We start from the raw sequence: 24,486 nt of genomic DNA, 5'->3' as shown, positions 1-24,486 counted from the left end.
AAAACATGCATGGTTCTGGCCCCAGATTTACCACGGGGTGTCATGAAATGAATCACTAAAGCTGTGGAAGATTAAACAGCAAGCAACGTGTTTCCGTTTTGACACTACACAGATTGATCTACCTCACCAGAGGCTGAACTGCCGGCTAATGGCAGAGATAAAAGCTTTCTTACATGTATATTCCAACAAACACATTTCATGCAGGCCAAACTGACTGTCCACCATCAGAGAATTATTTCAGTGCTTAGCGCTTATATATAAACCCAGAAGTGACACTTTGAGCTATAAAGATGATTTACAACTCTTTAATTGGCACCAAGATTGCATTCAAGTAGTGTAGGCACTGTTAATTACATGTTTATGAAGGACTGCATGCATTTGGATCATAATATTTATGATACTGTTCTTGTAGGTGATTAATTTTTCACATGGAACATTACCAGTGTTGGGTATATATTATTTACCAATTTGTAGTCTAAATTATTTAATGTAATTTATTATGATTACACGTGGTAATGTAATCTGATTATTTATAGATGTTTTTTATTTTTTTACCTGACATGTTTAACACATTGATTATATATATATATATATATATATATATATATATATATATATATATATATATATATATATATATATATATATATATATAAAAGCAAGTTGTTCTTGCAGACTAAAACAGGACAAAATTATCAGCAGCATGAAGCAAAATGCAGGCTTTCTTGTGGATTTATTAAACTTATATTCTTCAGATTCCTCCCTCCATCCACAACTATTCCCTCCTATCTTGAATATCATGAAAGGATTGTTGTGACCACATAAAGTTTAAGTTAGAATTATTAGCCCCCATTTGAGTTTAGTTTTTGTTTTTTAAATATTTGCCAAATGATGTTTAACATAACAAGGAAATTGTCACAGTATGTCCGATAATATTTTTTTCTTCTGCAGAAAGTCTTATTTGTTTTGTTTGAACTAGAATAAAAGCAGTTTTTAATTTTTTTAAACACCATTTTTAACGTTTAAATTATTAACCCCATTTAACAATTTTCTCCCCAAACAAACCATTGTTCTACAAAAGCTTGCCTAATTAGTCTAGCCTGTCTAGTTAACCTAATTAGCCCAGTTAAGTCTTTAAATGTCACTTTAAGCTGTATACAAGTGTCTTGAAAAATATCTAGTAAAATATTTTTTACTGTCATCATAGCAAAGATAAAATCAGTTATTAGAAATTAGTTATTAAAAGTATTATGTATAGAAATGTGTTGAAAAAAATCTTTCTCTGGGCTAATAATTCAAGCGGCTAATAATTTAAGGGGGCTAATAATTTTGAAATTATTATTGAAAAAATCTTCTCTCCATTAAACAGAAATTGGGGGGGAAATGGGCTATTAATTCTGACTTCAACTGTATATTATGAATCCCAGATTACAGGTAATCAGCAGTACTGGATACATTACTTTCAAATTTAAGGTTTTTACTGATGACAAATTACATAAAGATTGTAGTCTGTACTGTCATCTTTAACATTACTAATTTTATTCTATGTATTCTGACTACTTTTGTGTAGAGATTGTATAGATGACAATTTAACTCTTACAGTGCATCCAGAAAGTATTCATAGCACTTCACTTTTTCCACAATTTTTTATGTTACAGCCTTATTTTAAAATGGATTAAATTAGGTTATTTTCTCCAAGTTCTACACACTATACCCCATAATGAAAATGTGAAAAAAGATTTTCTGAAATTGTTGCAAATTTATTAAAAATAAAAAACCTGAAAAATCACTTTTACATAAATATTTACAGCCTTTACAGTGAAGCTCTAAATTAAGCTCAGGTGCATTCTGTTTCCAGTGATCATTCTTGAGATGTTTCAGCATCTTAATTGGATTCACCTGTGGTAAATTTCGTAAATTGGACATGATTTGAAAAGTCAAACACCTGTCTAAATAATGTCCCAGGGTTGACAGTGCATGTCAAAGCACAAACCAAGCAAGAAGACAAAGGAATTGTCTGTAGACCTCTGAGACATGATTGTCTCAAGGCACAAGGCAGGGGAAGGTTACAGAAAAATTTCTGCTGCTCTGAAAGTTCCAATGAGCACAGTGGCCTCCATCATCGGTAAATGGAAGATGTTTGGAACCACCAGGAGCAATGTACAGAGACATCCTGAATGAAAACCTGCTTTAGAGTGGTTTTGACCCCAGACTGAGGCTACGGATCATCTTCCAGTAGGACAAGGACCCAAAGCACACTGGCAAAATATCAATGGAGTGGCTTCACAACAACTATGTGAATGTCTTTGAGTGGCCCAACCAGAGCCTCGACCTAAATCTTATTGAACATCTCTGGAGAGATCTGAAAATGGCTGTACACCGTCACTTCTCATTCAACCTGATAGAGCTTGAAAGGTACTACAGGTGTGCCAAGCTTGTGGCATCATATTCAAAAAGACTTGAGGCTGTAATTTGCTGCCAAAGGTGCATCAACAAAGTATTGAGCAAAGGATGTGAATACTTATGAACATGTAATTTTCATTTTTTTTTTTTTTTAATTTTTAACAAATTAGCAACAATTTAAAAAAATACTTTTTTACGTTGTCATTATGGGGTATTGTGTGTAGAATAAGGCTATAACAATCCAAAAAAAAGTGGAAAAAGTGAAGGGCTATGAATTCTTTCCGGATGCACTGTAAGACTGGGTTCATATGAAATACAAGTATATATATTCAAAGTACAAAGTCAATACAAACATGCAAATAGAAGCAGATTTCTGGCAGTGAAAACACATGCATGCTACATTTGCAGCAAACACAAGGCATTTTTTTCAATCATCTCTTCCATGTGAAAAGCTTCACATTTTCACAATTTCAAATTGTGTGAGGTGAAAATATTCCGTGAGTTATCTGGAGAGAGTGATATTAATGTACAGAATAATTGTGAATCATTTACTTCTATTGTATGAATATTAATACTGAAGTAATAGCAGCCTAAATATATCCCATTTATATCTATATAAAGTTACAGGAGTCTAAATATATCCATTTTATTATTACAATTTTTTTGCTTTAATATGATTCTGATTACATGACTCTGATTACATGCAGTCAGTCAGTACCAGTGCTGCATATTTCTGCAACATGCTCTTTATATAAAATCTTGTTTAGAATCACCCATAAAATACAATTGCTAATAAATGCATCAATTCAACCTTTGAAAACTTACATGAGCACAGCCTACATAAAAATCCATAAGTTTTGCTGTAAACACACATATTCAAAGACTTACAGCAGCTCACAGTGTTCATTTTACAGGGTTAATCCTCCTTGCAGCATCTGAGAGGTTAAGTGTCCTCATCAGGGTCACAAACATGATAGCCCACAGCTCTTTTCTTATGATTACCAACCCCCAGCATTAAGTACACCTCAACCGAGCCCATTTACTGTCAATCCCATCAGTAATAAGGCTCATATGTGTCAAAGTAGCACTGCTTCTCAGTAAAGCTCCTGATGTTCAGCAATGTAATCAGTCCTAATCCCGTCTATTAACACTATCTGCACTCGAGCTACGGGATTTAGCAGTCTTAACTAAGACTATATCAGTCTGATGTGGGATTTCTGTGGATGACAGAGGCGGAAGACCTGATAGCACCTCAGGATATTGTTGTCGGTCTGAACGCATTCAATGGCTGTGGTCTAATTAAATTATACCTTTCCTGAGAGATGCTTACATTTTATGGTGTCCAAATCCATCAGGCGTTTGTCAAGGTTGATTCTGCAGATGGTCAAACACTAGAGACATAACATAGGCCTGTGTGTGTGTAAAGATCACGCTGATAGTGTCAGATCATAGTGTGTGAAATGAGCAATTTTGAGGCATCATGGTGTGAGGTTAACAGAAACACAGGAATTTGACCTTTAAATGCAAAGTTGTAGCAAGTTAGGGAAAACAGTAATGTTATAAAATAAGAAATGCAACTTATATTAAACAGCCGCATTCGTGAGGATTATAAAATTTTAAAATAACAATTAAAAATAACATTTAAAAATAGCATTTAAAAATAATTTGTTAATCAAAAACATTTGAACGGTTAAAATTGTGCTTTATAAACAGCAGCTGACATTGATGTACTTTACTGTTAATGCAGTCTCAGCATGCCTGTGATTGCACCTAACCTTTTAAGTTTAATTTTATATTTGGATTTTTTAAAATAAGCTTTTTAACTTTTTAATTTTTTTAATGGGTCACACTTTATTTTAAGGTACAATTCTAGCTATTAATGAACCATTAACTATGACTTTTGCCTCAATCTCTTAATTCAATATTTTTTGAGGTAGTAATTTGTCATTGGGGATGTAGAATATGATAATGCTGATTATGTATTTCATAAGTACTAATAAACACTAATAGCATGTAATAAGCCACTAGATAATAAATTTACTTTTCTCGTCATCTCAACTTTCATCAGTCAAACTGATTAAAAATAGTAAGTTGAACTTTATATTAATTAAACAAATATTAGTTGAAACCTGATTTAACTTTTTAAAGTGAAATTAACATAAAAACATTTTTTATAAAAACAGTTTTTACAGTGGACAGCTATGATCTAATTTCAGTAAATTTTTTTATTTTTTTGTTTGGACGGACAGATAGCCTAGATTTTTATCTCACTTTAAGTACGTTTACATGAACACCAGTAATCCGATTTTAATATGATTAAGACAATCTTATCTGACTAAAGTCATAATCGAACTAAACAGAAATTGAATAAAGACATGTCGAGTATGCCTAATTTAGTCGTAATATTAAAGTGCAGTACAGACATGTAAACACCTTAATCAAACTATTACCGTCATGTAGGACTTTTCACCGCATTTTGCAACAGAATAGTCTATACACATTTGGCTGACACTATTCTCTGCACCTACTGAGTCAGTAAAGGACCGTCCACACACACATCGGGAAATGCTAAGTTTTTTTTTCCCCATTCGGTGTGCTTTATCAAATTCTATTAAAACACTAGCACTTACTTCAAATTGTACCTAATATCTCATGTCATAGGGGGCATGAATGAATTGTTCCTGAATTAAAGTGAAACTGTGAAAAGTCGAAAAATTACAAATTAAACACTCAAATTTACATGAAACTCCAGAGGAAATGTGGATAGCGTGGTGGCGCAATGACATTTATCAATATGTGCTATAACTGGTAAAACTGAAGTATGATAGGATCATTCAAAAAGCAACTTATGTAAACACCTTAATCATAGTATTGTCTTATTCAGATTAAGGCAAATAATTAGGGTACTGATATCCATGTAAATGTAGTCAACGAGTACGTTTACATGGACACCAATAATCAAATTTCAGTATGACAATACTCTGATTAAGGCCCCTTTTACACTAATGCGTTTTGTTTTAAAACACACAAGTTTTGCTACGGTTACGCCATCTGTCCACACTATGCCAGAGTTTTCGAGCGCCGAAAACGGAGTGTTTCGAAAACGCTGGTGAGGCCGTTTTCATTCTAAAACGCTGCTGCTCCGTCTCAGTGTGGATGGGGGAAAACGGAGACATCTGAAAACGGAGGCGGGGCTGCAGACATTCGCCTATCTGATAGGGACTTTTCCTCAATATTAAGTAGCCTACACAAACAGTTCAGTCTCAAATGCTCTCCCTGTAAGTTCAGACTTCGCAAGTTTGATATGGAAAACAAAACCTAGAGGACATGTCCGGTAAATCTTCAAAGGGAACAGTGTACTTTATAACCTTATTCACAATATCCTGGCTACGTTGTTTCACTTTCTCAACAATAAAATGAAAACATGATTTAAGGAACTGCCTATTTTCATTTTGATTTTAACAACTTAACAGACAGCAGAAATGCTGAGGGGTCTAGCTGCATCTTCACTGTATGCATATTTATAATAAAACAGAGCCTATATAAAATTACTGCTACCTTTCATTTTCATTGAAAAGACGATATGTATCCTCTGCTTTGCTGAATGTCAGTTTTAATAATCAATAATAGCCATTATGAAAGTACAGTATAACGCACAATAAGTTTATACATTATAGGAAATAAAGGCAAGCGATCAGTCAATATATAGAATGTACGAGGTTACATTAATTATTAACTTATCTTTGCGCTCAGCCAAAACAATTTACCTGTGAACAAATAATCGATTCAAAAGAACAAATGAGAATATGTCGTTAGATATAGATAGCAAGATTCATTAAATATCAAGTTTAGCAAATATAGTGAGATTAGATCCAGTGGGAGATGCTTGATGAGCTGTCCGACCAGCACAGCTCTCATCTGGGTAGAAATGCTGCAGCGCTTGCCCGAGAGTGTGTGTGTGGTCACGTGATGTGCGTTTTCAGTGTTTTGGTGTGGACGGAGAGCAGTTCAGAAAAGCTGGGTAAAACGCTAGTGTGGACGCGGATCGTTTTCATTCTAAAACGCCATTTTAAAACTAAAATGCACTAGTGTAAACGGGGCCTAAGGCCGTACTCACACTAGGTACACTTGCCTCGAACCGGGCCAAAGCACGCTTGTCTCTCCTCCCGTCTCACCCGACGGCCCGCACTCAGACCACAATCGGGCCTGGGTACGCTTACGTCATCGATGCTGCGCTGTTCAGTGAGAAGCGCTGTCACTCAGCAGCACAGTGGAGATTTTTCTAGTTATATCGTTTCAGTCGTTTGATATGCAGTGACATGCAGTCAAATATTTCGCCAAACAGTCCTTAGGGATGCGGTGACACGCAGTCAGATATTTCGCCGAACAGATCTGCCACTTTTGGCGCTCATAAACAATCATAAAGCCCTCATGCTGCAGGAATGAAGAGGTCTGCTGAAGGCGCGCAGCTGTCGTGCAGTGAGGGGTTTGCGTATTTCATAAGCTATGACAGTTTGCGTTCATTGAACAGTAAGAATGATTAATAAATCCATATGAAACAGCCCCTTAAAAGTCACGTCTCGCTTTCAGTTTCGGCCCAAAATGAACCGTGCTCAGACCCACCTCTTCCAACCGGGCCAGGGCCGGCCAAGTGAACCGTGCTTGAGCCCGATTCAGCGCACTCACACTTCTCAAACGATCCGGGAAATGGGCCTGGGCACGGTACGGATGGCATAGTGTGAGTAGGCCCTAAGAGTCAACCATGTAAACAGCCCTTTTTTTTTCTTTGATTACATTAATCTGACTATAACTAAGTCATAATTGAACTAAAGAGAAAATCGAATTAAGACATGTGGAGTATGTATATTTTAGTTGCATTATTGAAGTGCAGTACAGGCATGTTAACACTGCAATCTAACTATTACCATCATACAGGAATTTTACCACCTGCGTAGCGGCATCTTAGAAGCCAATCTAAGTAATACTACAAAACTAACCAACCATGCAATTTCCAAAAATGCTATTTTGTAGAGAACATGAATAAAAAACATGATGTTCTGGGAGTTTTGGGATATCAGAGTCCCTCAATATGTTTTCGAAAAGGGCTGCTTTTTGAATTATGCAGTTTTGGATGTGTTCTCACTATAACATCTCACCCATAAAACAAACAAAAAAAAGCCATCATTTCTCCCTCTCATTTTACTCCAAACCATATTATTTTCACAGAGCTGATGCAGTGTGGTCATTATTTTGATTCCCAGCCATAGCTTGATCACATATAATAAGCACGTTGCACATTAATTGAGCCGCTACCTTGAATTAAAAAATTCCCTTGTTTACCGAAAGTAGAAACATGCCTGTGAAATGGCAACAAAATTATCTGTTTAACGAACCCCTTTGACACACCAGAAAGCTCAATTAGGATTTCATTTGTAGTGTAATTAGCTCTCATTTTTTCGTTGTTAGTTCCAAGGACGGGGTGTAATTAGGGGGCAAGGGATTTCTCAATCAGGCTTAACATATTTTAGATTCAGTCCGTGAGTGTGGCTGATTGTATTTCTTGTTTTCCCTCAGGAAACTCCACTGCACTCGCAACTACATCCACATGCACCTGTTCGTGTCCTTCATTCTGAAAGCCATCGCGGTTTTCGTCAAAGATGCAGTGCTGTACGATGTTGTCCAGGAGTCTGACAACTGCTCCACTGGTTCTGTAAGTTTAGTATTGGTTAAGGTTGATTCAGAAATAGGACATGCATGTTGACAAGAAATTTTATTTTTCAGCCTCATAAACATTTTTTTTCATTGATATGGCCTGAAACATATTGTAATCTACAGTATGTCAAACAGCGACAAATTATGAAAATGTTAAATGTTAAAAAGAAAGAAAAATCCAATCTGAACACCAAAATGTATCTGTAGTTATAAAATCACCCACAAGTGTTTATTTATTCTCTCACTGATCGTTTCACAGGCTGTAATAGTTTCAGTTAGCGAAACTTGACATCCAGACCAAGCAGTGTTATTTGTCAGCATAAATAGAGTATACCCAGCTGATCAGGTTTACATTTTTTCATGCTCGCTGCATTAACAGAAGTGTCGCGGGCCTCTCGACTGTTATGTCTGCTGCTAAACATCCACGGGCATAACTTCACACTCGCTGCTGAATTAAGTGCTGTCGCTGACCTCTGTTTGAACCGACGTGCCAAAACGCTTGTTCCAATCATTCTGGATGGCATGTGCATGCATTGTTATTGTTGCAGCCCCTCAAGCCAACTCAATTTCACAGATTTTTCTTTCACAACACTGTCGAATTGCAAGATGTGATGTGAATTGTGGGTCATTTTTTTTTTACACTGGTACCAAAGGGATTTCCTCTGTGCTAGTTTTACACTGCTGTGTTGACAGAGATGGACTGGAAAAAAGTAGTAAATCAAAGTAAAAAATATTTATAGCACATTTGACAATATACTAACACGGTTTTTCTACATCAAACATTCTCCATTTCAATGTGCTGTTTCTTTGTGTACATTTTGTTATTTTACTAGCAACTTCTTTCAGTGAATGTACAGTAATATACAGTATTCTGCTTTGTGTAATAGCAAGCTGTTTGACTAGTTTAACCAGCATCCCTTCCAGAAAGATGATTGATTATTAAACCATGCAAGCAAAACTAGTAAAACTAGAACAATCAAGTAATGGCAAGTTCAGATTGTATGATTTTCAAAGTAGTCGCAATACAGATGTTTCTACACTGCATGACTTTCTGGGGTAGTGTTCTGTCGATGTGTTTACACTGCAAGATAGAGCGACGACTGGGGTTGACACACTGCATGACTTTAGAATATGAAGATTTGCCACAACTTTCTAAACTATGTCTCACAACCAAACACACGCGAGAAGGGACATGGGGTCCGTTCTTCGTACCTCGCTTAAATGATCTAAGATTATTTGGCAGATCCTGGATCTTTTAATCTTGATAACTGATCTTTTGCTAATTTGGTTCTTCAAACAAGTTCGCGAATCAGATTAGAATGTCTGGATGAACTGATCTGAGATCGCTGCGTGTGTTATGAAGGACAAATCTATCGATCCTCGAAATCATGATCAGCAATGCAACGATTGGCTGACGGCACAGCAGCGTAATGACATCATCTGATTAATATTCAATTATCCATGTGAGCAAAATTACATCAAATTAGCAGTAAACGGCTTGTTAAATATGACACGCAAGAACTTTCCACATTTGTTGTGAGCTGCAGGCTTTACACTTTCATGTATCAAGACAAGAGTATTCATCATGTATTTCAATGCAAATCAGTGTATTTAGTTCTACATTTAGAAAAGATTTTCTTTATTATTGTAGCCGTTTTTTAATCGGTGTAAAGAATAACTGGTTGTTTACAAAAGCATTTTCGTATTGGTAAAGGCGTCTGCAACTTTTGTGAAGCTTCAAATCACTGGCATATTAACTATCAAAACATGTTTATGACTGCTGACATGTATTATTGCTTTAAAAAAAGTCACATATTGTGCATTTCTATTATACACAATTTGTACTAAAGCGATCTAAAAAGTTAATATCAATAAGTTTTCTCTTTGCACCAGATGGCAGTCTTTGTACTTTCATTTCGAGAGTGCAGATTGTATAGCCTACGTTTTATTAATATGTATAACTTTATTTATTTTATTAATGACTATAACTTTATATATATATAGTTAAAAAATATGTACCATTTTCCCAAGTGTATATAACTACTACTGTAAGAAAATATCAGAATTCGGAACAAACTTTCTGTATTATCTTTGCTTGAACTGAGCCGATCTAATCCTGTTTATATGAATTGAACCTGCTCCCGATCAGGTTTGACCTAGCAGAACTGTTGCCATGACATCAATTCTCGGATCAGCTTTGAAGAACGAAACGATCCTGGATCGTGTCAAATCGTCAATATCCAAATCCAGCTAACTGAGTAATCCACGTACGAAGAACGGACCCATGGAGACAACAAGAAGTCAAGTTGTAAATCTTTTGTTATTAACTATACATAATGAGAAAGAAACCTTTAGTGGTGTAGGAAATGTACTTATTTTGCTCACCTGGCTTTGAAGGGAGTTAGCAATTTCTCCTCAACTCTTTTTTAAGCCGGATGTGGTTTTGCTCAGAGTACACGTCAAACAGACACCGGTGCTCCTGCCAAATTTACAATAGTTTTTCCTCCATTTTTTGGGTCCAAATAGGCTGAAAAGAAGCCTTTTTAACTTCTCCGCCAATCTCCCACTGGCCTGCAGAGATCCATACTAGTGGATGCTGCTCTTTCATTGGCTGCTGGTAATCGCAATGTTATTTTCAATCAGAACACATTTCAGACAGCATGATTTGAATCGCAGATAGCTCCAGATATTTAGCATGAGTGTCGGCGACTTATCTGCTATTCTCTCAGATTGCATCTTTGATAGTTCACACTGTGTGACTGTTACGAGAATTTGCCTGTGATTTCAGGCATTTGTCAGCAATTTCTCAAAACCTGTCAGCAAGTCAAAATCGGGGCTAAAATCATGTGACCTTTATGAAGTAAACAGTAGAACATGCAAGTAAAAAGAGCAACAGTGACAACATTAAAATAAGACTATTAAATGAAAAACTACTAATGTTTGAAGAGCTAAAGCAGTAAAACCAGTAAAAGGCAGATTAATAGTAACAGTGACTGGATTAATATTAGACCATGTAGAAAAAGCAAAAATAGTAAATATCAGGTATAAAAGTAACAAGTGGCATGGACAAAATTAAAAACGGGCCATGTAATTATAACAGTAAAACTAGTAAAAAACCACATAAAAGACTGAAAATTACCAAATTAAGATACATCCTTGTATCTTGTAATTAGTCCATGGAAGTTAAACTGCCCAGCAGGCACACAATGTCATAAGACATTGATATTAGGTTAAATTTACAGGTCGTGACGTCAGGTGACCAAAATTAAATGTCTAGCCATCGTCTAGAGACAATGTCATTTTTGACGTCCAATTACGATGTCAAACGACGTTGATATTTGGTTGATTTTAGGTTGTGTTGAAAAGTGACCAAAATCCAACGTCGAGCCAACATCTTTACCCAACGACATATTGACGTCAAATACTGATATTTATGGCAACCAAAATCTAATGTCTGATCCACGTTATAGTTGTAATGTGCAAATATCATTAAGCTGTAGCATCATTAAACGTTGATATTTGGTTGATTTTATTTTGTATAATGGACATTGCAGCTGGCTTGATGGGTTTTGACATCATCCAAATTTTAATTTCTAAACAAAACACAATGTCTCCACAACATTGATGTTCAATCTCATGTGATGTTGATGTCATGTGCATGCTTGGTGCTAAATTAGTAAAGCCAGCAAAACGAAAGAAGGAGAAAGACATGAGAAATTAAATTAGACCATGCAAGTAAAACTAGTGGGGACACAGTGGCGCAGTAGGTAGTGCTGTCGCCTCTCATCAAGACGGTCGCTTTTTCGAGCCTCGGCTGGGTCAGTTGGCGTTTCATGCGTAGAGTTTGCATATTTTCCCTGCGTTCGCGTGGGTTTCTTCCGGGTGCTGCGGTTTCCCTCACATTCCAAAGACATGAAGTACAGGTGAATTGGGTAGACTAAATTGTCCGTAGTGTATTAGTGTGAATGAGTGTGTGTGTGTGGATGTTTCCCAGAGATGGGTTGCGTCTGGAAGGGCATCTGCTGCATAAAAATGTGCTGGATAAGTTGGCAGTTCATTCTGCAGTGGCGACCCCGGATTAATAAAGGGACTAAGCAGAAAAAAATGAATGAATGAATGAATGAAGTAAAACTAGTCAAATAAATGTTATAAGTGTGCTGGTTTTCAGTTGTCCAGACTTGCATAGGGCCAATACTTGCTTTTTAAGCTAAGTTGAATGTTCTACAACATTTGTTTGGCAGTTTTTAGCAGGGTCATAGCAGTCGTCATCAGCTGACTGCTGGAATAGTGAAGGACGTTTACTGAGATGATTCAGCTGCTAAGATGACTATTGACTGAACTTGACAAAAGAGCATAGAGCTCTCAATGAAAACAGTGTATGGATTGAGTGTGGGGCTAAAGTGAAGTGTCCTGCAGTAACACGTGTCTGGCTTTCAGATCTGGTGTCTCTCAGTGTCTTCAGTTTGCGCAGAGATTAAGGTCATTGTTGAGATCTTCAGAAATGCATTGCTCTTTCAAACTGTGCATTTCACCATGCTTAAAAGCAATTGGATTTTAAAACACTGACAATTCTGGAAAGATGATGATTGTGTGTTTGAAAATAATAACTTCTAGTTATTGTATGGATTTGAATTAATCTAGCTGCAACAGAAAAGATGAACATGTCGAAATATGGACATTCTTATCAAGCACTCTGTTCACAGGTTTTTTGCTGAAAAGTCATGTCACTCAAGGCTGAGGTGAATTTTTTATTCTGTGAAACAAATGTCAAATGAAAATGTCTGCAAAACAAAGTCATAATCATGGGATACAAAGTCACATCGTGAGGTATGACATCACAATCGAAACATATAGTCACAAATTTCATTACTGTAGTCACATCGTATATATAGTATATATATACAACATATATAAACATAAAATATTATTTTTTTTCCTTTGGCTTAGTTCCTTATTTATCAGGGGTCGCCACAGCAGAATGAGTCGCCAACAATTCCAGCAAATCTTTTGCACAGCAGATGCCCTTCCGGCTGCAACCCAGTACTGGGAAACACCAATACATTCTCATATTCACATACGCACTCATACACTATGGTCAATTTTGTTTATCAGATTCACCTATAGAACATGTCTTTGGACAGTGGGGCAAACCGGAGCACCCGGAGGAAACACACACAAACATGGGGAGGACATACAAAATCCCCACAGAAGTGCCAACTGACCCAGTCGATACTTGAACCGACGACCTTCTTGCTGTAAACCTGTAACAAGGGTATGTGACACTGACAACAGAGGTGCGGATCCACATGCAGGTTTATTAGAATGGTCTGGCAAGCAGTGGTTAATACAGGGGCAAACAGATTTATAAGTTCAATCTAGAGTCATAGTCAAAGTAACAGGCAGATGTTCACAAGACAGGCAGCAAACAGGATTAAACAAATAAATAAAGTGAGGATCAAAACACGGAACAACAAGGCAAAGGAAAAGGCGTTGTAGTGTCACTAAAACAGTAGACAAGGCTCAGCAACAGTGTTTGTGTTTGTGCTCCTTATTTAGTGCATTAATCAGTTCTTGAGCAGCTTCAGCTGTGAGTATGCAATCAGTCAGGACCAGGAACTGGTTGTATGTGTGTGTGTTAAATGACTGGGAGTTGTAGTCCATAACATGGCGGATTTGTAGTTCATGTGAATGTAAGAGTGTCTCAGGTAGTAGATCGCTGGGGATCGTGACAAAACCACAGCAGTGCCAAACCAAAGGAGTAGCAGTTTTTACTCAAATTTCAAAATTGATAGTTTTCAACTACATATGTGAAAATTCATGATTTGTCAGTTTTACAGCTATCTACTACAGTAGGTTGAAGGAATAGTTTTAGCAAAAATGTAATTCTGTGATCATTTACTCACTCTTAACTTTCTTTCTTCTGTTGAGCACAAAGCAAAAAATAACAATTTCAAACAAAAATGTTTGAAACCAACAGCCTATGACTTCTGTAGTTTTATTTGTTTCTACTGTTAGTGTCTGCTTGTTTCCAACATTCTTTCAACAGAATATCTTGTTTTGTGTTCAACAAAAGATACATAATAGTATAAAATGTAAGTAAATTGTTAGTTTCATTTTCCCCTTTAGCTATTCCTAAAAGATGGAAACCCTTGTCTAATTTTAGCCTACAGATTACAGTACTTACAATAATATAAAAAACAACTAGTTAATCTAACATCATTCTGTATTAAAGACGTCATCTGCATTCAAAATGTTACCAATCTACTGTTGAATCTGTGCTTTTTCACAGCTAGGTTTTGTGTCAAGCTGCCTTATTAACGTTATTCTCACATTTTAATAACAGTAGCCCATAGGGAAAAGCAGAATGACTGATTTCCAGAAAAACAGCATTACAAAAGGAATTAATTGCAGCGTTTTTATCAATGATACATAATAAATGGATGATAAAAGGCTGTTGAGAGGCTAGGCTCAGCAGAAGGTGTTTGTTAGCCATTTGCGTGGTCGAGCCTGCAGCGAAAGCTTTCTGTCTATTTCAGGAGTGCAGGCCCTGAGCAAGAGGCTGTGGCTCTCAGAGTAATTTGGGATGATTTGTGCGCATTAGAACTATGAGCTGCATCCATTCATCGCGTGCTGCCTCATTTTACATGGCCGAAAGCTGAAAGCATCATTCAGAAGCTGCTGCTGTCTAAACTGTCGATTGCTTCATCCAGCCAATTCTTTTCTCTTGCCCATGAGGCATAAACTCTCACCCAGTTTAAGATGCGTGAAGCTTTCCTTGATGCTCGGATCATGGAGCTCAAAGGAGTATTTTTAGAAAGGCTGAAAGTTTTATTGCTGTCAACACAAATACATATTTTAAAAATTGAGCTGGGATCTGAACTTCACTTGTCAAATTTTAAGAATTACGGCCCACCATGTGAGTATGGCAAGCCATTTTAACACTTAATTTATACATTTTACTAGAATCTAGTTTCATCCTACTAGTACTTCATTTCTATTTTATAAACACTAGTACCTATTCATTAGCTACTAGGGCGTCTTCAGATCCTTAATCACAGTCTCATTCGAAATACATGCTTCAGCATTTTTAACTAAAAAATTTAAATTGAATACCATGTATTATTACACCCTTATTACACCAACAACATTTCTTTTTCACACTGATAATATTAACAGTGTCATATTATTGATAAAAAACATATTATTTTGCAGCAAATAAATTAACACAGGGTCATTGTGAAACTGTACCCCTGTATTTGTTTCTGGAGAGTGCGAGTTATGTAGCCAGAGCTACGTATGACTGAATTTAATTTTTATAATGAATGCTACCGGGTGGTATGGCGCTGCCGACAACTTCTGTTTCTTTTTGCACTACTAGCTGACCTCTGGTTTGACCTTTTCCGCTGTTACCAGTTTGCCCAGTAGCTCACTATGTACGTTGGCAGACTTGAGATGCAGAGAAGAGTTGACCGTGACGACAAGGTTCCTAAACAGTTTCTATGAGCTGGTAAAACAAAATCACAAGGCAAAAAATAAAATAAACAAGTAAATAAAAGGGTGAGAACAATGTTGGTTGGGTTTAGGAAAGGGGGTTGGTGGGGGGATCAGTTAGTCGGTCAGTCAGTCGACAGCGGCCTCTGGTTGATTGACACAAGAACATCAGGTGCAATTGGCGAGAGAAATTTGAGATCTGAAAAAGAGTGCACAGCGGCCTCTGATGGATTTGAGAAAACAAAAACTGCAAAAAACGTAGCTACTGGGACGTATTTCACGATCTTCAGAAATGTATATAGGGGTACATATCATTAATGAGCCTGGTTTAAATTAAATAGCACAAAACAACTCTAATGAGGCTCATAATCTGTACTTGTTTATTTATATACAACTTTTTTGACATGTTTACAAAAGAGATAAAAGCAAAACCGAGTATAAAAATAGGTGGTCTCAGTGAACTTTTCTCTTACGTTTGCTTTTGAAAACACAATTGGTTGGGTTAAGGGAGGCGTTTAGGTCAATTATTTGCTGGTTGAGGTGATCTGTACATCAATCCCTGCCTTCTCATAAACATTTAAAAGAATGACACTCATCTGAAACGTACAGAACAACATACCCTAATGACGAGTTCAGATTGCATGATTTTCAAACTAGTCGAGTCACAGATGTTTTCACACTGCTTGACTATCTGGGCTAGCGTTTCGTCGCTGCTTTGTTTACACTGCAAGATGGTTCGGCGACATGGACATTCACATCGCATGACTTTACTATAGGGAGAATCGCCGACAACTTCGTCCAAACTACGTCTCACAGCCAAAAACATGTAGTATATCTTTTGTTATTAACTACATAATGAGAAAGAAGCCTTTAATGGGGTAGAACATGTACATGTTTGCTCACCTGGGTTTAAAGGGAATTAGCCATTTCTCCTCAACGTTGATAATAAACTAATTTCTTTCTGTATGAAATGTCAAACAGACACGGTTGCTCCTGAGTCCTGTCAAACCTCCACTAGTTTTTCCTCCATTTCGTGGGTCCAAATAAACCGAAAAAGAGAGCTTTTAACTTCTCCCCCAGCCTCCCGCTGGCCTGCAGCAGGTATACACACACGCACACACAAGTGAAAGCTGCACTCTCATTGGCTGTAGGCGATCGCTGATGTTATTTTTAGTCAAAACTCAATTCACACGGCATGATTTGAATCGCCGACAGCTCCACATATTTAGCATGCCAAATATCTCACAGGCATCGGCGACTCATCGGCGATTCTCTCAGATCGCGTCTTTAATTGTTCATACTGTGTGATTGTCACTCACGTGCACGAGCAGCGATTTACCTGTGATTTCAGGCATTTGTCGGCGATTTCTCAAAACCTGTCGGCGAGCCAAAATCGGGGCTAAAATCACGCAGTCTGAACTAGGCATAAGTAACAGTTTTCAGAATCACAAAAAGTATACAGCACCCTCTATTGCAGGGGTCACCAATCCTGGTCCTGGAGGGCCGGTGTCCCTGCAGGGTTTAGCTCAATCTTGCCTCAACACACCTGCCTGAATGTTTCAAGTATACCCAGTAAGACCTTGATTAGCTTGTTCAGGTGTGTTTGATTAGGGTTGGAGCTAAAATTTGCAGGACACCAGCCCTCTAGGAACAAGTTTGGTGACCACTGCTCTATTGTATTTGTCATCTGAAACATTCAATGAAAAATAACTGGAGTGTAATGTATTTTAATAAGTAAAATGTATTTTATGTTTTGAAAAATTGTAGGATTGTAAGGTGGACTGCAGGGTAACCTCTAGACTAATAGTACTGATTTAAAAGATAGATTACTAGTTCTTCTTATTAGACACTGAGTTGTGACTAGTTTTTTTATATACTTATTCAAGTTCTCTTTCTTAAAAACTACCTGCTACTTTGAGCTGGACATACCCTATAAACATGAAAAGTAAATCGGAATAATAAATAAGAAATGTAATACATAACCTGCTAATTTGTCCAACATCTACAGAGAATAATTAGTGAAACTGCATTTTTCTTTATCCGGGAATAGTTTTCAAATGTACCATAAGGCTATTAATATTAAATGTTAATAATATTAACATTAATTATAATATTATAATATAATATAATATTAATATTAGATTATTAATAAGGATTATAATTTCATGTAAACTCTTAATGTGATGTCAAACTTTAAATTAATTGATTTTCAACTCTTCTTTTTTCTACTAATAGTGTGTTAGACTCAAATATGTTGGTGTCAAATATGTAGCTTTTTGCAATGATAAAAAACAATACAATTATTAATCATAACACAGTGTTTTAGACATGCCAAGTCCATTCGTCTCTGAGTAAAGCAGTGGTGATCTGTTACTGAATGAATTCAGGATTTCAATGATCTATCATGCTTTCACTTTCAGTTACTTTAGTCATATCCAAATTGAATGAATCAGCTGTTTTGAACAAGTCAATTAAAACAAATGGTATTGTGACTAATGCTACCTTCTACAACTTCATTAATCTGTTATAGATCTGTGTAGATCAGTTCACAGAAATGACACTGTAAATACTGGCTTTGTTCACTTTGATCTTTAAAACTTTGCAAACCTTTTGCATTCACAAACAGCTAAATTACAAACACTGCTTGAAATGAAATATTCAAAAAAGCTATTTCATGCATCATGCTTAATAAACTCTTTTAAAAAAGTCTTACAGACCACAAACCTTTCATAACATATTTCATACTTTTTATGAAAACATTTTCATACTCCTGGCACTACTCAACCATCCTATGCATCACTAGTTTATTATATATTCAGTGATATGAGCATCATAGCTCATTAACTGTGTTGAAACGTTTCTGCATCCAAAGGTCTCAGCATGATCCTTTTGTTTATATTGAACAATCGGAAGTTAAGAGTTATTATTAATTCATTCTGCTATCCAGCAAAAGGACATGACTTTTTCAGTCAATGCTTTGCTCCGCTTTTCCTTTTTCGCCTTTAACCACTTACACCCTCTTGTCTGCCTTCATTGCAGTGTGTTATTTGTTTATAGTACTCCTGCCGTGTCTGACTGTCCTCCCTTCACGAACTCCTCTCTGCCTCCCACTGCTCACCCAAATAAAAACCGGCTTCATCAAAGCCTATTACCCGTGCTAATCTGGAACCGGATACTGCAGTAGCTTGGCAATACTTGACAAACACATAATTACCTACAGTTTTTGCGGTTGGTAATGTGAGAAATTGCACATCACACTGCATGAAAGTTTTTACTAAATCAAAAAACATGACTGTCTTTTTTTTGTGAACTAAATCTACACAATAATTCAATGCATTTTAATATATGTAAATTAGAAAATCATGAGGCAAATTAATTTGTTTTCAATTTAAAGTTAATGCATTCATCCTTCATATTATATAAACAGATGTAATGTCATTATGAAGTAACAAGCACTAATCATTTTAATGGCTCGTTTAAATGATATCTTTCGGTTCAGTCACCATAATCGTCATATGGGTTCTTTATGATTAGCAGTGATTGGTTGCAATATTGGAGTCATTTTTTTCTACATGTTTTCAATGAATTTTTGTGGAGAATGAGCAGAAATTTTATCACTAATGCTTTTTCACATTTGCTATTGTTTATCAAGTAAAGCCAAAACAGAATTTTACTGTCTCTGTTTGTATGTCTCCTTTTATAATCATTTAATTTAATTTATACAAACTGGAATTGTGCTCTGTGCATAATATATTGTATTTAAAATACAGAGGCATGCTCTAATGTTATGACCACCCATATAATAACCAATTGAACCAACTCTGGCTCACATTCTTTATTCTTAAGTTTACGGAGCTGGCAATAGGTCTAGTTTTCAGTATCAGATAATGTCAACATTCTCTTTGAATTTAATGTTATACTCAATGGATCTTGATTTGTCAGGCCAGCCTGTGTTCATTCTAATCATCAATGCTTCAATCTTGTTAATTGTATGCCTATTTAATGCATTGTTGGCAATGGTGTATGGTTACCATGTGTTTCCGACTGGGTCATCGTCTTTATGCTGTACAAGTTTGTAATGAACTGTGTGCTCATTACTCTGTCACCACTGTTGTATCTGCTAGTGATTTGTTGCACTGTGGTCCTGCAGTTGCTGTGAATTATGCTCAACAGTTTCTGCTCCCCTTTGACATTGTTGAGCTATAAAGAACACTGAATGACACTGCAGCTACAGTATACATCAAGCTTATTTAGCCCTAAAAAGTTGCTTTACAAGAAACTGAAACTTAATCTTCTATTAAAATGCCCTGTAAGCAAAAAAAAAAAAAAAAAAAAAAGAAAGAAAGAAAGAAATAAAAAATAAATAAATAAAACATTCATTCATTTTCTTGTCGGCTTAGTCCCTTTATTAATCCGGGGTTGCCACAGCGGAATGAACCGCCAACTTATCCAGCAAGTTTTTACACAGCGGATGCCCTTCCAGCCGCAACCCATCTCTGGGAAACATCCATACACACATTCACACACACACACACACACACACACACACACTCATACGGACAATTTAGCCTATCCAATTTAACTGTACCGCATGTCTTTGGACTGTGGGGGAAACCGGAGCACCCGAAGGAAACCCACGCGAAGGCAGGGAAAACATGCAAACTCCACAAAGAAACGCCAACTGAGCCGAGGTTCGAACCAGCGACCTTCTTGCTGTGAGGCGACAGCACTACCTGCTGCTTATCTTTAGTAATATACTTAAAATATAATGTAGAAGATTATTGATTTGTAAACTATTGAATGAATGGTTGTTTTGTTATAGGAGGCCCCATTTACACCACAGATGTTTACTTAACGATTCAAATGTATGATGCTAAATACACGTGTAAACAAAGTCGAAAATGCTTTGAGTTTGTCTACTTTCGACCACTTCAAGAAAACATAACAAAATAAATTTTAGACGTCTGCAACCCAGTAGCCATGACATTCCATGTATTTTTTTTTTTCTTCCATTGAAGTCACTGAGTACAGGTTTCAAATATTCTTCAAAATATATTCTTTGTGTTCAAGGGAAAAAAGAGACACTTATAAAGGTTTGTAAACACTTGAGGAAATTGTGACTTTTTTGGGGGATGGACTACATTTTTAATTCTTTTGATGGGATCACCAAACATGCATGTTAACACCAGCTGGACAGATATTTGAGCTTCAGAGATATTTGAAATAATTATTTTGTCCAAAAAAAAAAAAAATCATCTTTGTAGAAGACATTTGTGTAAATATCAGTTGCACCACAACAAAAGACAATTGACAATCTGTTGTGACAAATGATTGTGGTAAATGTCAGCATGCTCTTGCACTCGAGTCTGTGAATGACTTCTTCAAACACAAATTTAATTTCACTTTTCTCTCAATTCCAGGTTGGCTGCAAAGCTGTGATTGTGTTTTTCCAGTACTGCATTATGGCCAGTTTCTTCTGGCTGCTGGTGGAAGGTCTGTACATTCATGCTCTTCTCGCCGTCTCCTTCTTTTCTGAGAGGAAGTACTTCTGGTGCTACATCCTCATCGGTTGGGGTAATACATCTGATTCTTTATTAACCTGTCATTAACCTTCAATTATGTCCATGTGTCAAAGTAACGGTAATACTTTCTCTCTTCACCTTGCTGCAGGAGGCCCAACCGTTTTCATCATGGCCTGGAGCTTTGCCAAGGCTTACTTCAATGATGTTGGGTAAGACACATACAAGGCTTCGTATTTAAAGTCAAGAGAGAAAGAGAGAAGCAAAAGTCAGTAGCATTTAAGTATAGAGACATATACGCACAATACGCACAAATATTAGTTGCTTATTACAATACTGTTACGTATGTATTACATACATTTTGGTGTGTGTGTGTGTGTTTATTTATATTTCATTTATTTATATTTAATTATGGATTTTAATAAACGATTGTATGGTGTTTTGTAGATGCTGGGATATAATTGAAAATTCCGATCCTTTTTGGTGGATTATCAAAACCCCGATATTAGCTTCCATTCTGGTGAGTGTTTCTGACATGTCAGCATTATTGTGGTTAGAGAAAGCTGCTTTTGCATGTTATATTTGCTTTCATTCACGGTTGATGATTACAGGACTGTCTGGTAGCAAATTATTACTTGTCTACAGAGAAATGTGCTGTCATTATGTTAGTTCTTTGCAGAATTAATTGCAGCAGTCTCCATTAAGACACAATCAATCTATGCAGACAGCAAGTCTAAACATGTAAAGCAATGGAGTCCAGCTATATATATATATATATATATATATATATATATATATATATATATATATATATATATATATATATATATATATATATATATATATATATATATATATATATATAAAGTACTTAACAGTACTTATTCTTATTAGTACTTAACAGTACTTATTCAGCCTTTTCACCCTTTACCCTTTTGTTTCACTCCACCCATATACAGCAACAAGCTGAGGATACTCTACCGTTTGACAAATATTGCTGTTGTTGGACAACATGATGCACTTTTAAGGCTTTTTTAGGCAGGAATGTAGTTGTTTAGATTGCAACTATAAAGTTTATTTATGAGGATAGTGCCTATTATATTAATAATTAATAATTAATACCATATGATTGTAGAGTATTGAGTGTGAGATGGGACTCAGATATCAGGAAAGTGTGTATTTTGTGTTGGCCACTCTTTGTATAACCCACTTTTTGGTTGGCCACTTTTAGTTTTTAATGAGTCTACTATTTTGGTTACTGCAGACTAGTTCAATAAAAAGAAAGAAAGAAGAAATGCCTGCATGTGTTTAGCATTTGTCATTATCTTTATCACAGCATATGTTTGTGCTGCTTTGGCTTTTTCGTGGTTAATTATTTCAATCTCTCGATCACAACAGAGAAATAATGGGAAATGTGTGTAGACTGATGGCATTTCATGCTGTTCAGCCTTATAATCTTAAAATGTCAGTAAAATCACCTGTTTTGTCATCACTTTAGGCATAATGCAGGAGAATCATTCAAATACTAGCTCTAAAGTAACGTTGGTGAAGTTGCAATGATTTCTGCTGTTCTGACGTCAGCTGCAGATGTGAATGAATGATGGAAGAAAGTAGTTCCTATTACAAAAGGGTTTTTAGACTCTCTGTTTTTGATTTTCTTTTTTATACACACAATTATGCCTTCAAACTGTTGTATAAACGCAATATCACACGCATAGCCGTGTGATATGTCTGTTATCGTCACTGCTGGGCAGTGGTGGAACAAGTACTGAAAAATTGTACTCAAGTAAAAGGATCATTACATGCCTAAAAATGTAGTGCAAGTAGAGTAAAATTATCTGTTGTGAATGTTACTCAAAGTATGAGTAAAAAGTAGCCCTTTTAAAATTTCTCAAAAGTAGTGAGTAGTGAGTATTACGATGTAAAAAGTTGTTTTGCATTTACAAGCAGTTTGTGCAGGGATGTGTAAAAGAAACATTCTGTAGTGCATTTAGTGATCTTCCTATATTTGTTTGTTCCTTCCAACCTTTCTTCCATTGTTTGTTTGTTTTTTTCCTTTCTTCATTCATTCATTTGTTCTTTCCTTCATTCATTTGGTCCTTACTTCGTTCTTCCCTTTATTTGTTCACTAATTCATATTTTTGTTAGGTCCTTTGTTCATTTGTTTGTTCCTTTCTTAGTTTGTTCAGTTCATCCTTAAATCCTTACTACATTCACGTGGTCCTTCCTGTTTATATATTTTTCCCTTTCTCCATTTGGTTCTTTGTTCTGTCCTTCCTTTATTCATTTGTTCATTCCTTCATTCCTTTGGTCCTTCCTTCATTCCTCCCTTTATTTGTTCGCTCATTAATTCGTTCTTTCGTTCATAGTTTTTGTTCTCTCCCTCATGAGGTCCTCTTTTTATTCACTTGTTCATTTATTCATTCCTTCCTTATTTTCTTCCTTCCTTTCTTTCCTTCCTTAATTTGATCTGTTTTTCTTTGAATCCTTCATTCATTTGGTCCTTCCTTTCATTTTTTATTTGTTGTAATTAGTGATTGTTTAAGGCTGTTGGGTGATTTCAGTCATCATTCAGTCGACATCTATTTTCTCATCAGTGACATCCAGTCTTTTAAAAGTCTGTGCGTCAATGTGTGTAAATATTTTGAACATCTTCTTGGACATTTTTAGTGCTTCTGAAAGGTTTGCTGCATTTATAAAGTGCCCATGTGTTGATGTTGTTCAGTATCCTGCGATTTACTTTCTATGTGCGATTTGATTGGACAGGAATCACAGGACTGATTTTTTTCCTTTAGCCAATCACCATAGACAAGAAAGAAATAAAGTATACTGCAGGTTGAAGGAAAAAGTATCAATACTGCACTAAAAAAGGTACTCAAAGGAAAGTAAAAGTACACATTTTTAAAACTACCTTGTAAATTACAATTCCTGGAAAAACAACTCAAATACAGTAGTTTGTAATTAGTTACTTTACTTCACTGCTGGAGGGGCACTAAGGCAATGCACTCCTCTTACCAGTGCCAATATTCATCCATATCGCACTGCTACAAGTGTATGTATGTATATCTTCTTTATATTTATATTATATTTGTAATTCCTTTGTTGCTTTCCTTTTTATGTATTATTGTGTTATTTTATATTTATTCTTTTATTTGTCCTTTTAATATTATGTAATATATCTATGTTTGTATTTTCACTTTCTATTAAAAGAAAAGCCTTTTTGTTTTATAAGTCAATAATCTTTACTACAAATCTCACAAACCCATGTGTTAACCCTGCACCACATAATCAATACAATTTCCCCTGAAATAATTAATGCAAGCTTGCAGATTACACAATTAATAAACACACATATACACAC

General features: G+C 36.0%; 1 protein-coding gene across 4 annotated transcripts in view; it reads left to right on the top strand.

The window, feature by feature from the left end:
• Nucleotides 1–24,486, top strand: part of vipr1b (vasoactive intestinal peptide receptor 1b) — a 104,889-nt gene that overhangs the window by 65,885 nt on the left and 14,518 nt on the right. For all 4 annotated transcript variants that reach the window (XM_073940350.1, XM_073940349.1, NM_001013353.1 and 1 more), the window contains 4 exon segments: nt 7,978–8,113; nt 21,027–21,180; nt 21,277–21,337; nt 21,573–21,645. In XM_073940350.1, the coding sequence (XP_073796451.1) occupies nt 7,978–8,113; nt 21,027–21,180; nt 21,277–21,337; nt 21,573–21,645 (424 nt within the window).

The sequence above is a fragment of the Danio rerio genome, chromosome 24, assembly GCF_049306965.1.
Source record: "Danio rerio strain Tuebingen ecotype United States chromosome 24, GRCz12tu, whole genome shotgun sequence".
In the NCBI taxonomy this organism is placed as follows: Eukaryota; Metazoa; Chordata; class Actinopteri; order Cypriniformes; family Danionidae; genus Danio; species Danio rerio.
This window is presented reverse-complemented; position numbering and strand designations above follow the sequence as displayed.